The 14966-nt window shown below is 35.8% G+C and overlaps 1 protein-coding gene across 1 annotated transcript; it reads left to right on the top strand.

Annotated features, from left to right (window-relative positions):
- The first annotated feature begins 10336 nt into the window (after positions 1 to 10336).
- Positions 10337 to 13194, top strand: MDAR4 (monodehydroascorbate reductase 4). The gene is made up of 7 exons (XM_078980992.1): positions 10337 to 10506; positions 11071 to 11122; positions 11284 to 11364; positions 11581 to 11699; positions 11800 to 12019; positions 12096 to 12214; positions 12298 to 13194. The coding sequence occupies exons 1-7, from the start codon at positions 10387 to 10389 to the stop codon at positions 13027 to 13029; spliced, it is 1443 nt and encodes a 480-aa protein (XP_078837118.1). The 5' UTR covers positions 10337 to 10386; the 3' UTR covers positions 13030 to 13194.
- Positions 13195 to 14966: the final 1772 nt, after the last annotated feature.

Here is a 14966-nt window from a genome sequence, read left to right as displayed (position 1 = left end):
AACATCATCAGGAATCAGGTACAAGAGTCAATATTATTTGTCACGCCAAATGCTATAGATAGAGCTTGGTTGCTTCTGTCCATAGCAACCACTATCAACACTGCCTTTAGGTAGTCATCCCGTAGACGAACACTACCTTAAAGATGACAGGAAACAAACAACTTATGAATACATGAAGATGTATTTCTTTTGGGAAAACAAACCAATCATTTGTATAAACATTATAACATTTAAAGAAACAATTAAAATATGACACGAAACAATTTTACCACATATCCAATAGCCGTAAGACAAAGTGGAAATGATTCTGTTGGATTAGTGTCTAAGTCCATAACTATTTTGGTATGTACTTGACCCGATGGTGCATGGTTCTTTTGGGTTGCCTTCACCAAAGCAACTTGATAGGATGAATTATGGAGAGTAAGGATTAAATATGATTTATTAATGTATTATGAGAATAATATATTAAAGGAGAAATCATATTGTTTAATTAATATTAGTCAATAATTAATTGGTAATTAGTTTTGTGACTAAAAGAGATTAATTAAACTTAAGGGACTGGAATTGTAATTATAGGATAATTGCAATTTGGGCCATGGATTGCCTTATATTAAGGGATGGACGAATTCTAATGGGAAACCCATAAGGAAATCGTCCATGGGCTTAATAAAAGGAGTCTATGGGTTGCTTAGGGCTTAAGCATCCAAATTAGGGTTTCCTTGTTAGATAACCCTAATAGCCCAACTATATAAAGACCCCTTAAGGCTCAAAAACGTGGCTAAGCTTCTTGTAAGGGTTTACACACGTTTTTGGCAGCCTCCAACCTCTCTCCTCTTCATCCTCTTGCTTATGGTGTTTGTGAGCCATTAGAGGAGTGACACTTGTGACTCTAAGCCTTCCAAAGTCAAATTCAAGGAGATTTGGGATTGTTATTGCTACATAACAATCAAGGTAACACTATAAACTTATTCTCATGTTAATATGATTATATGTATGCTAGAATTAGGGTTTATAGTCTTGGATAACTTGCATGTACAATAGAGAAACCTAGATCCAAGCATTAGGGTTTGTATGAGTACATAGGATGTCTTATGACCAAAACCCATCAGTGGTATCAGAGCCTAGCTTGGTTTCAATTGTATTGATGCATTGTATAACTGGAAAATCGTTTTTTGGGCTTTATGGCTGAGGAACTCGGCGAGTACCCCTCAACTCGGCGAGTACAGTGTAGTACTCGGCGAGTTCGAGCATCAGATAATGCTTATCTCGGGATTTCTTGCTGTTTTTGCATTTGGATAGTTACCTTATCATGTTAGATCAATATAAATCCGATTTTATGATATATATGACTATATTCTTGATCTAATTAAAGATAATTATCAATTAACAAGATAATTGTTTCCTTATAAGATAATTGATTAATTATTTTGAGTAAATTGATAAATTGTTTTGCAAGAAATCATTAAACAAATCAAATATGGATAATTATGTAACTAAATGTTAGTTTAGATTATTTGTTATTTGATCCTTGTTGTTATGAAAAGTTTCATATTTTACCCTTTAGGTTTTATAATTTAAATTTGAACCCAAAAGTTTTGAAGTTTTGAAATTTAAATAGTTAAAACCCTAATGTTTTGAAAAAGGTTTCAAAACTTCCCCTCAAGTTTTGGAATTTAAAATTGATTAAAGGTTTAATTAGAAATGTTAAATTCTAAAAACCTAGTAATGTTTTGAAAAGTTCAAATCACACCCTTATGGTTTTATTAATTAATTAAGGAGTATAATTAAAAGAGGTTTAATAAATCCATAAAAGTTTAGGTTAACCATTTAATTGAATTAAAAGTGTAATTGTTAAAGTTAACCATATAGTATTTTAAAAGTGTGAAATACACCCTATACTATATATATAACATTAAAGGTCTAACATTATATATATGTATGAGTAAAAGTCAGTCTTACCGTTAGTAGGACTCATTCACGAAGCTGGTCTTTAAGGGGTGTTTAAGGAAATTGCCTATAAAATGGCGATTGAATGGGTATCCACTCTTACCCACCGCACTCTTGACTAGTGGAGGGTCGTTAGCCGAACGGGTAGAATAGGACGAAATCTTCCGTTATAAGTATAATGAAATACAAAGTAACTAAATGTTTTTCTAATTCCCAATCTTAGTTACTTAGGCAAAAGTGAATTGATGCAATTCCATGAAATTACACTTTGTGCCCTTGCAAAGACGTTAGTGGAGCGTGTGTGGTTTACCAGCACACTAAATGGTTCTAAGCAAAGGTAGCAAAGGGTGACTCAATGTTTGTCATAGTTCGGTGGAGCGTGTGTGGTTTACCGGCACATCGAATAGGTGACTGTAACATGTGAGGGCACCATGTAGTTTGCATGGTTATTCACACCCGCTTTGTGATCCTCGGCATCCCAGTCACAAACAAGAGGGGCATATTGAGATTTAAACATGCCATTGAAAGTTCAATGAATCTCAAAGGATCTAGGAGTTTTCATAGATTTAAAACTTAAATTTATTTTTCGTTTTTCATGGTGGAAACTAGTGAATCGTCATTCATTTACCTTCAAATGTTCTGCAATTTGGGTTACGGCATCCCTTTCCCGAGTTGTAGGATATTGTGTTGGGTCCTAACCTTGGAATTTCATTTGGGTGATTTACCAAGGACTCAATCAATCAACTAACTTGAATTCGTTTTTCTCCCGATGTCAAAGTTCGACAACTATGGTCCTCTCAAGTCTCGTGGAACAAGCATTCCACATGAAGATGATATTCCACGATTCGATCGAGGAACAAGAAATCATGCTTCACTTCCTCCTCCTCCTCCAATTATTCTCCCTAACCCACAAGATTGTAAAATTGAAAGGTTCAATATCACTCAAGCCCTTTTGGCAAGTGAACTTAAAGAGGGCAAGTTGGTGTGTGCACACGTCTTAGGGATGAAATCACACATTGATAGATTAAGAATGATGGGATCCGTTGTCGGTGAAGCGATGGTTGTTGATTGGGTTCTTCAGTCACTTCCAAACTCGTATAGTGAGTTCGTAAGAGAGTACTATATGATGAACCACGACGTGACCCTTATAGATCTCACATATATGCTTATTGTTGCTGAATCAACAATGGTTTGGTGCAATAGAAAAGCAAAGTTGATTGGTGAATCTGCCTTCAAGACCTCTATGGCTATAGACAATGGCAATGAAAGACATGCTATGATCAAAAAGTTTGATCATAAGAGAAAAGCAATGTCTGAAGTAGTTCCATGTGTTGTTCCAAAGGAGTCAATTTGCTTTTATTGCCAAGAGAAGGGGCATTGGAGACGAAGTTGCCCTACTTACCTAAGAGATATAAGAGATGGGAGAGTCAAAAGTATGACTACGCTTTAGGTAAGAATCCACTATCTAACTCCATTAAGTTCCTATTCATTGATTCTTAATACATGATGTGATAAGATTACATTTGAATGTTTTGTAGGATCGGTGAAAAGAAAGGAAGCTTGATAAGAGAGCAAGATGAATCTAATCACAAGAGATGGATCTCGATCTCATGGACTTGACGATTGGATTTTGAGCTTAAATAGTTATGATAGAATTGTTATAAATTTTCTTTTTACATAGTTTTCAATAGATTTTGCAAGGAAAAATGTTTTTCCGCTGCTTTTATAAATAAAATAAATTTTGTTTGACTTATTTATTTATTTATTTACTTCCTTGCAATGAAATCGTTATGTGAAAATTGATGTTTGCATATTTCTACAACGAATGGATATGATTCTTAGTTATATTATTTATGGAAATGTCAAGAATTTACCAAATAGGGAGAGTTTCTCATCACCCAAGTTTCAATTGGACAGAAACTTGGAATCATGCAACGTGGATGCACGATGAATGAGAAATTTCGTATTTGGAAATTGGACTAATTCATTGACAAAGTGTCAAGTGAAGGACTAGGAGATCGAGTACATAAAGTTGTGTGTTGATCAAGTTCACCATAAGAGTAACAAAGATATTCGTCATGATTTAATAAAGGCTCGGTAAATATGATTACACTTACAAGATTAAGTGTAATTTTGAATTGATTAAAGGGTTTAGATCAATAGCAAAACGAATAAGAAGAATCAAGTAGGCAGAAAGATAAGAGTTTCTCCATTCTAAGAAGAAGGGAGAGTAGCTTTTATGCTTTATGATAGGTCTTAATGATTAAGAACCATATCTCAATTGATCCTCTAATGAGTCTTGGTACAATTGTATGTCCAAGAAGAGGAATCAAAGATTGAAGAAATGGTCAAATCAAGAAGTCAATCATACTTCGTTCCAAAACAAGTCTTAAAGTCAAGATTGTGACATTGAGTGAATAGTATTAAGAAGGTTTATAACATTCATCAATTGTGGAAAGTTGTGATGTCTTGGATAAGACAAAGACCAACTAAGACCAAAATTATGAAGTGTTTGGATATAAGCTACACTAACTCTTGAATATTGTTTGTCAAGAAATGTTTTGATAAGAGAATCGTATATGTCAAGGAGTCAGTGGGAGTCTTAATAGTCTTGAAAAGTTTCAAGAACAAATCAAATAAACCTTATCGATCATCACTAGCACACGAGTTGAGGTTTACAACCTAGCGTGTTGACATTATTTTGTTTCTGTGCCAATCCAATCGAGTTAATTATGCATGTGAGTCCTATGAGTTCTCATTTGAATGCGTAAGAAGCAACGACCTTGATCAATGAAAGGTGCATTGATAGGAAAAAGGTAAGATGCTTAACTACTTGGAAGACGTAGTGGGCAGCTGTGCTACCATAAGGCAAGAAATCAATATTAAGAAAGTTCGATCCATATGAGTTTGAATTTGTCGTAAACTTTGGTTTTAACAAATTCGCATGGATAGGAACACGTACACCGTTTAAATCTAAGTGTCATAAGATTTCCTCCTTCATGAAAATGATTGTGAGAAAATGCTTTCACTAAGAAAGATTTTAAAAGATAGTGGTTGTAAAATTGCATTCTCGAATTCGATCATGGTTACGACATCCCTTTCCATAATTTGAATTGTGAGGTTTGGCAATTAGTCTTAATTGTTAAGACACACATATGAACTATCTAAGGCAAAGGTGTATAAGTTCAAGAAGCCTTGATAAAAGATTATCAAAGCACTAAGTATTAGAAACATGGACTTAAGAAATTCAATAGGTATTTTTTCTGAAAGTTAAGATGTTTATGAATACATGTCGAAGCTAGTGGGAGCATAAGTGTTATGTTTTATAATAATCATCATGATAGTGGGAGCATAAATGTTATGATTGTATGATTATTAAGGCAAGTATTGCATAGTTGGCAATATTAATTATAGAAAACAAGAGTCATACTTTGCAAAGTTGTAAGAGTTGAAAGGTTGTTTTGCTATAATTAAGGGAGATAATATTATGCTTCATTTCAAATCTAAAGGATTAGGTTGTGAAATGTTAATAAATTTAGTCAAAGGTACATAGTGTGTTCTTAAAATTTCGATTATGATTACGGCATTCCTCTTCACAATTCGAATTTTGAGAACATAGCAAATAAAACATTGTGCATCATGTCCCATACGCTTCGGGTATAGGATCGATTGCAAATGCTTTAATGTTTGACCATTCTAAAATTTTCCAAATGTCTAGCGCATTGAGAGGGAAAAGGGACTAGAATCGGTTTTGACTAAAATAATTAAACAACTATCAAAGGACAATCCAAAGTTTGACAAGGATTGGTCGCTTGTGAGTAGTTGGAAGTATAGTATTGGAAATTATGGAAATGTTTCCATATTGGATGGACCATATCGACATTATTAGGAATAGATAAGATTCTATTAAAAATAAGTTGTCATATGGAAAATATGGAAATGTATCTATATTGAATTGAATATTGAAAATCTATGTCTAGATTAGAAACTTTTATGCAAAAGGATGTTCAAAGGAATGTACTTTGAGAGAGAGACATCATATCTAAGGAATTGTCTTGTAACAATCTACGTTAGAGGAATTTGTAATATCATTGGCAATAGTCTTTGAGACTTTGGTGCAGTGACATTACAAAAGGATCGTTGCATAAAGTGTTAGAATCTAGTATATTCTATAAGTAACAAGAATTTGATATTCTTACACTTAAGAAAATGGATTTGGAGTTGTGAAATGAGAATGATTGGAAACGTGTTCAATTTGTCTATTTCACAAAAGTAAGAACCATAGGTAAACATTGTGTGCATGCTAGGAGCATGGGACAAGTGTAATAATTCAAGTAAAAAGTTGATTACCCGAAACGACAAATAATGAGTAATCGATATGGTGATAAATAAAACGTGTTTTGTTTATACTCAAAGGTTTGAGGCCATATGGGATTAGTATTATTCTTGTGTTTCACCTTGCATGTTTTGACTTCCAGAATAATTGAGTTTATTAAGAATAATCGAATTATTCAAACGGGCCACAGTCGTTCATATGTTGGAAGTAGATATGAATGAAGATTGTCATGAATTGGTGTGTGGATTGTCTAGAAGAGTATTAGACATAAGCAAATGTTTGCTGCAACGTTCATGAGTGCTTATGAATATGATTTGAGAATTGGATTAAACCCACGCTCACTTGGATCACTCCATGAATTGTATTACGAGTGATTGGTGAGACGATAACATCTTATATTCTTGAAACCGAGATGTGTGAGTTGTATCTTGCTAATCGGTTGCACATTGATAATATGTAAATGCACTAGTAACTTGGTGTTATAAAACATATTGTTGTGTGTGATTTGGTTGGTGAGTGCAAGCAAGCATTGTATCAAAGTTTATCCGTTCCTTTTATCCAAGGTAGGATAGAAGCGATATCTTTGGGCCCCTTGATGGTTTAGTGATGACAAACGTAAATGCTCGGCCGGGCTAGGGCTAATTTGATTTGTTCAATTAGTCTGTCGTCATAAATCAGAAATCGAGAAGTAGTACAAAGAGAATGATTAGAAATCATATCTCATACGATATCTAGAATGGAGGAATATATGATCCCTTATCTAAGGACACGCGTATCTGATAGGATCAGAGTTGACAGCGGCTTTGGAAAGCTACGATTGCAGATCAGGATCTGAAGTCATACACAGAATAGTTGTTAGACTTATCCAAGTGGGAGACTGTTGGATTATTGTCTAAGTCCATAACTATTTTGGTATGTACTTGACCCGATGGTGCATGGTCCTTTTGGGTTGCCTTCACCAAAGCAACTTGATAGGATGAATTATGGAGAGTAAGGATTAAATATGATTTATTAATGTATTATGAGAATAATATATTAAAGGAGAAATCATATTGTTTAATTAATATTAGTCAATAATTAATTGGTAATTAGTTTTGTGACTAAAAGAGATTAATTAAACTTAAGGGACTGGAATTGTAATTATAGGATAATTGCAATTTGGGCCATGGATTGCCTTATATTAAGGGATGGACGAATTCTAATGGGAAACCCATAAGGAAATCGTCCATGGGCTTAATAAAAGGAGTCTATGGGTTGCTTAGGGCTTAAGCATCCAAATTAGGGTTTCCTTGTTAGATAACCCTAATAGCCCAACTATATAAAGACCCCTTAAGGCTCAAAAATGTGGCTAAGCTTCTTGTAAGGGTTTACACACGTTTTTGGTAGCCTCCAACCTCTCTCTTCTTCATCCTCTTGCTTATGGTGTTTGTGAGCCATTAGAGGAGTGACACTTGTGACTCTAAGCCTTCCAAAGTCAAATTCAAGGAGATTTGGGATTGTTATTGCTACATAACAATCAAGGTAACACTATAAACTTATTATCATGTTAATATGATTATATGTATGCTAGAATTAGGGTTTATAGTCTTGGATAACTTGCATGTACAATAGAGAAACCTAGATCCAAGCATTAGGGTTTGTATGAGTACATAGGATGTCTTATGACCAAAACCCATCAGATTCATCATATTTGTTTTGATGTTGATATAGCTATGAGAGTTGGTCGGCTGAAGGTTGTGTAAGTAAATAAACAGATCGCTAAAACTTTCTTCGCAATCACCGTATGAGAAACTCATCTTGAAGTAGTTATAATGAATAATTATGGATGATTCTAAGTAAGTGAGTAACTATATGAGATACCATTTATATATTGGATGAAAAAATGTTGTTTTCTAGAGTCTGAAGTGTGTGTCTGTGATTCCGTAATGTCACATCTATGTACGATATTGACTACCGTATTCTAGAATTTACTTTGTCAGTCCGGAATTAATGAATATATACTCCGGAATAAAAGCTTCAAAATGAACACTACTACTCTAGAATGCTATATTCCGGAAATTATAGTCCTTTTAAAAAAATTTATAATATCCTATCATAATCATAGTTTTTTATTGGATTTATTTTTTTAAAATATGAATCGTACACGAAAAAATAATTTAATTACTTGTAGATTACGAATTCGGTATGACATGATTTTATTAAAAGTTAGACAAAATTGCAAAAATGGTCCCTGTGGTTGTCAAATTTATGCAGTTTGGTCCAAAACAAAATGTTGGTGCACGATTGGTCCAAAATTGGATCTTTTTTGTGTTTTTGGTCCATATACACTTAAAATGACTATTATGCCCTTCATATTTGAATTTTTTATTTTTTATATTTATATTATTGTTTTTAATTAGTAAAAGTCTCTCTGTCTCTCTGTCTCTGTCTCTCTCTCTCTCTCTCTCTCTCTCTCTCTCTCTCTCTCTCTCAATAACACCCTCCAGGTGGTACCCTCTCAAGAACATCCAACGTATCCCACCATTATCATTTACCACCACGATCGCCTACTACCATTTTCGTTCACTACCACCATCCGCCTTTCATCATTGCCGTTTACCACCACCATCCACCTACTACCATCGTTGTTCTCCACCATCCCCTTAAGAACACACACAATCATTCTTTCTCACTCTTCCTGCCATTATCTCCATTCGTCACCACCATTCGCCGCCGACTCCCCGACCACCTCCATCTCCCCCACCATCACCTCTCCTTCCCTAACCTGATAACCATTCGCCACCACCATTCACCTGATAATTCAAACCAAAACGTCAAAAAATCGATGGATTTAAAGAAAATGGTGGATGTTGAGTGGTGGTCTTGAACCACAAAATTGTTCTATGCGTTGAAATGTGGATTGATGTCGATTTTGTTATCGAATGGCCGATGTTGCAAAAGGTAGCTTGAAGGGAACAAGTGCGGTTGATGGTGGCGACGCAATTAGAGTAAAAGAGAGTTGAGGGCCAGGGTTCTACTTCCCCGACCTCCTTCTCCCAGATCAACTTCTACTTCTTTCGAACAATATGAGGATAAGAGGATACGAAGTCAATTTAAGTCAATTTCAAGGATCTGAGATTGAAATTACCCTCCTAATTCGAGCTAAAATCAAACAATGGTGTAGAAATCGAGCAACCGTGGGGAGCGTGACGACGATCGATGGTGGTGATAGTCCAGTTGTTCTGGGTGGTCGATGACGGCGAATTTAGGGTTCTTCAGCTGAATCTTTCACTTGATTTTGTGATTCCAGTTGTTCGAGCCTAAGTTTGTTAATGACATCTAGATGTCTCGCCATCGTATCATGTATCTTGTTGTGGATCTCGCAATGGAAGCCGCCACCGGAGCTAGGGTAACAGAGTCGCCGTCGGAGTGGTGATGATGGTGGTCTTATTTTAGGGTGTGGTGGGGTGCGACTTAATTGGAATGGGTGGTCCGATGATGGTATTGAGAGAGAGAGAGAGAGAGAGAGAGAGAGAGAGTTTATTTTGTTTTTGTTTTTTATTTTATTATAAGAATAAAAAAATAAAAACATTAAATTAAAATATAATTATTTAAAGGACATATTAGTCATGTTAAGTGGGATGTGGACCAAAAACACAAGAAAATACAACCATAGGGACCAAAACCACACAAGATATCTAAAATTGAACCATGATGCACCAACATTTCGTTTTGGACCAAAACTACATTATTTTGCCAACCATATGAACCATTTTTACAATTTTTTCTAAAAGTTAAATTCATTCCATAATTGTTAATTGAGAAATTAAATATTCTTCTATCGGTATTGGTCCAAAACATTTCGTTTTGGACCAAAACTACATTATTTTGCCAACCATATGAACCATTTTTACAATTTTTTCTAAAAGTTAAATTCATTCCATAATTGTTAATTGAGAAATTAAATATTCTCCGGTATGGAGGATACACATAATAATAAATAGATTAAATCTAGAGAGAGAGAGTGGGGCCAGTTTTATCTAGAGAGAGAAGCTTAGAAATAGATAAAGAATTTGAGGGGCTAGGTGGGCGGGAGGGAGAGAGAGACACACACAGAAGGGGAAATGGGAAGAGCTTTTGTGTATGTGATACTTGGTGGAGGCGTCGCCGCCGGTTACGCAGCTCTTGAGTTCACCAAGAAAGGTGTCTCACATGGGGAACTCTGCATCATCTCCGAAGAACCTGTAATTTTCCATCTTCGTTATCATCGAATTTCTTTGTTCGCAACTGTGCCAACCTTAATCTACTTTTCCATTTTCGTCTGCGGAATACGTTAAAATCATTGATCATCTCTCGTTTGTTGATTTTGGTTGCTGTTCTTCGGTTTACACTTTGCACGCCAAGTGTTCGCCGTTTTGCCTCATGTGCTTGCTTGCGTCCTTGCTTGTGCTTGAATAATCATCAATGATTTGACTATTTGCTTGATTGTGGGAACTTAAAGTTTTCACACGTAACTGCGATTTTCATATAAAAGCTATTACTTGTCTATTTGTCTGTGGATTTTAATGACTATAGGATTGATGGATCGCTTTTCCCTTTCGGAACCTAACATGCGTATACCATAATTTCATGTAACTTTAAATGATGGATGGAGTGAATTTCAATTCAATCCTTAAGCTGATTCATTACAGTTACACTTGCAAGAAATCAATGAATTATTGATGAAATCTCTCCCTAGCTTGAATCATGTTTGAGAGAAAAATCCACATAATCTGATTGTTCTTGATACGCATCTTTATTATCTACAGGTGGCTCCTTATGAGAGACCTGCACTCAGCAAAGGCTTTCTACTTCCAGAAGGTACCCCTTCCTACAAAATTCATAATTCAATCTCAGATTTTAGTTTCCCTTATTTCTAATCAATACATATTCCAAGATTGATATCATGCTTTTGGGGTCATTTATTATCTCATAGTTTTCCTGTCTGACTTTTTATGTTTTGTACTTGTTGTTCTTCACAGCTCCTGCACGCCTCCCTGCATTTCATACCTGTGTAGGTGCCAATGAAGAGAGGTTAACACCAAAGTGGTACAAGGAACATGGTATTATTAACCATTGAACACGAAAAATTTCCTTTTTTTGTCTGGTTGGATCTTTTGTTCTATAATTGATAATGAAAATATAATACACAATTTGGATGCTGTAAGTCTGTAACAACCATGTAAATTTGATGATCTTTAAATTCAAGAAGATATGGAATTAAATGGTCATGTTTTTTTAAGTGGTTGCTCATGTTTGGTGTTATAAAAAATCTTCAGGAATTGAACTGATTTTGGGGACTCGGGTAAAGTCTGCTGATGTGAGACGAAAGACACTTCTGACTGCAACAGGAGAAACCATCAGCTACAAATTTCTCATCATTGCAACAGGTGCCCGGGTACTGAAACTGGTCATTTATAAACCTTCAATAAAAAGAAACAAAACTTTCAAAACAAGAATCTGATAAGTTACTTGTTGGTTTTTTTTATTATATATAGGCTTTGAAGCTTGAAGAGTTTGGTGTAAGTGGATCAGATGCTGAAAATGTATGTTATCTCCGTGATGTGGCGGATGCAACCAGACTTGTTGACGTCATGCAAAAATCTACTGGCGGAAACGCGGTGGTGATTGGCGGTGGTTACATCGGAATGGAATGTGCTGCTTCATTGGTCATAAACAAGATAAATGTCTCAATGGTGTTCCCTGAGCCACATTGCAGTAAGCACAGCTATAATCCACCTTTCATATCTTAATATGAAGTCTTTTACAATCCTTTTTTTTTTTTTTTTTGTAGTGGGTCGACTATTCACCCCCAAGATTGCAAGTTACTATGAAGAATTTTACAAATCCAAGGGGATAAATTTTGTCAAAGGCACAGTTCTTTCGTCATTTGTTTTCAACGCAGAAGGGAAGGTAAAATGTAAAATTAATGCTACATTTTATTTTTCTTCTTAGCAATTTCTTTTATCAAACTGAGTGTTAAAAACTATGTACAGGTTACTGGAGTTAATCTCAAGGATGGAAGCTATCTTCCTTCGGATTTGGTAGTGGTCGGAATCGGAATCCGTCCAAATACAAGCCTCTTCGAAGGTCAACTCACTTTAGAGAAAGGCGGAATCAAAGTCAACAGCCGATTACAAACAAGCAACACCTCGGTGTACGCAGTCGGTGACGTGGCATCATTTCCGGTCAAAACTTTCGGTGAAATCCGACGACTCGAGCATGTGGATGCTGCCCGGAAATCTGCCCGACATGCTGTTTCCGCGATAATGGAACCGGAAAAAACACCGGAATTTGATTACTTACCCTTCTTCTATTCCCGTGTCTTCTCATTGTCATGGCAGTTTTATGGGGATAATACAGGGGAAGCTGTGTATTTTGGTGATTTTTCAGGGACTAGTTTTGGTGCTTATTGGGTGAATAAAGGTCAGTTAGTTGGGTCTTTTCTTGAAGGTGGAAGTAAAGAAGAGTATGAGGCTATTGCGAATGTGACTAGGGTTAAACCGGAGATTGAGGATTTGAGTGAGCTTGAGAGACAAGGTCTTGGGTTTGCGGTGGCGGTGAGTCAGCAACCGGTGGTGGTGCCGCCTGTGGATGTGGGTGGGTTGGGTTCGTTGGTGGTTTCGGAGAAAGCGGTGTATCCGTGGCATGCGGCGGCTGGGGTTGTTGTGGCGGCATCGATAGCGGCGTTTGCTTATTGGTATGGGAGGAGACGCCGCCGCTGGTGAGGAATGAGGAATGTGGTGTGATTGATTATGGGGTTGTTGTGCAATTTGATTAGAAGGAAAAAAAAACAAGTATTCATACACGAAGACTTGATAAAACTTTATAGTGTTAGTAACTTATATTCTTATTCTATTTTATATATATATATCATGTGCACAACTGTTTAATCGGTGGATTGGATCTTAGGCTATAGGGAGTCGGGCGCTGGGAGAGGCTCGCTAGCACTCGCCAGGCCGCCCGTGGCTCACGCTAGGGAGCTCGCCACCGGGGACACACCATCATTTCTGCAAGAGGGGAGAGAGAGCTTGAATTTGATTGGTGCTTGGAATCTTACACTTTGACCAAAATTTTAAACCACATTTGAACATTTTTCGAACTAAAAAAACCCTCTTTTATAAAAGAAGTAGCCGTTTTTAACCATAAAAGTTCAAAATTTCAAATTTTAATCCAACCATTATAAATAAACAATACAATCTTAACATTTTACACATATAATATCATTTTTTCTCTAACAAAAATTCTCAATTCACCAAACAAAATGTCTCACCTAGCCACAACAAAACCTCAAGGGGAAAAAAAACTTCAAACCTTCGATCATCAACTTGTTATCAACTTTCACTCGAACAATCAATTCATTCATCCATTAGTTACAATTATCCTATTATTGCTCCATAAATGTATCCACTCCATCCATATTCTTTTTAATTCCAATATGAACTCATGCCATTTTACCAAAACTAACCCCAAACTAATTTCCAATCCTAACCCATATCCCGTCCAAATTTCGAACTTGATCCGTTTGAGTGGGTTCAAGAAACCTAATTCTTTTCCTAACACCAACCTCAAACTAATTTTCAATCAGAACCATGCCACCTAGTCGATGAGTTAACAAATTTTTCCAAAAGGACCCATTCGAAAGCTAGAAGTTGACCCCAAAGGAAAAAGTAAAAAAAAAAAAGACAAAATGCCAAGGATGGATGAATAAAGAAGAGAAGGCATTGACGCAAGAATGCTATATTGAAGGATTCGATGACGTAGGGAGACAAAATTTGACAACCTTTAAATTTGGAGTTTGGAAACGTTTTTGTACCCGAAATGAATAAGGCATACAACATTACTAGTCAAGTGTACTTGAAATGGATGACCGCTAACAAAAATTTAATGAAGTTCAACGACATCTACATGAACGCAATCCGCAACCTGCAAATAGGTGCAAATGAGGTGGATATCATAACAAAATGTCGTCAAATTTATAAGGCAAAAGTCTGAAAAGCTTTTGCAAACGAGGCGTTTTGGGGAGTCGTGATGCTCAAACCATAATGACTGAATTTAAAAAGTATTGATGATTTTGCAGGTATGTCCAAACGAAACAAAACTTCCGAGTCAACTCGTCAATCTTCTGAATCGCATATCGGGGTTGACCTCAACCACGGAGATCCATATGAAGCTCCAACTCATTATATGGTACGAGATCACAAGACAAAACAAAAAGAAAGCTAAAAGGAGTTCAAAGTTTATCGAGTGAAATGGACGAGATAAGGGCCGACATCCAAGTGTTCGACACTAACCTTGATAAATATATGGAATTGGGAAAAGAAAAAGAAAAGAACCGTGTGTTAAAGCTTAAAAAAAAACAAAAAACTTGTCCGAGAAGGATCGTCGGATTTTCACCAATTCAAGAACGGAGATTGTTAAACAATATCAGTTGGATAAATAGTAATGTTTTTATGTCTTAAATATAGTGTTAATTTATGTTTTAAGTCGAATAGAAAGTCATATTTTAGGTATTAAGCTGTGTTTTAAGTATTAATTCATTTTTTAGGTATTGGGTCAAGTTTTTAGGAAGTAAATCATGTTTTAATTTATTAATCATATTTTATGTTTTAATTTATCGGAACCATTTTTATTTGCTATTAAGTGTTTGTGTTTTAAAAAAACA

Source organism: Lactuca saligna, chromosome 2, assembly GCF_052625555.1.
Source record: "Lactuca saligna cultivar CGN05327 chromosome 2, ASM5262555v1, whole genome shotgun sequence".
NCBI classification, from domain to species: Eukaryota; Viridiplantae; Streptophyta; class Magnoliopsida; order Asterales; family Asteraceae; genus Lactuca; species Lactuca saligna.
The sequence above is the reverse complement of the archived record's forward strand: the minus strand, read 5'-3'. Positions and strand labels throughout refer to the sequence as shown.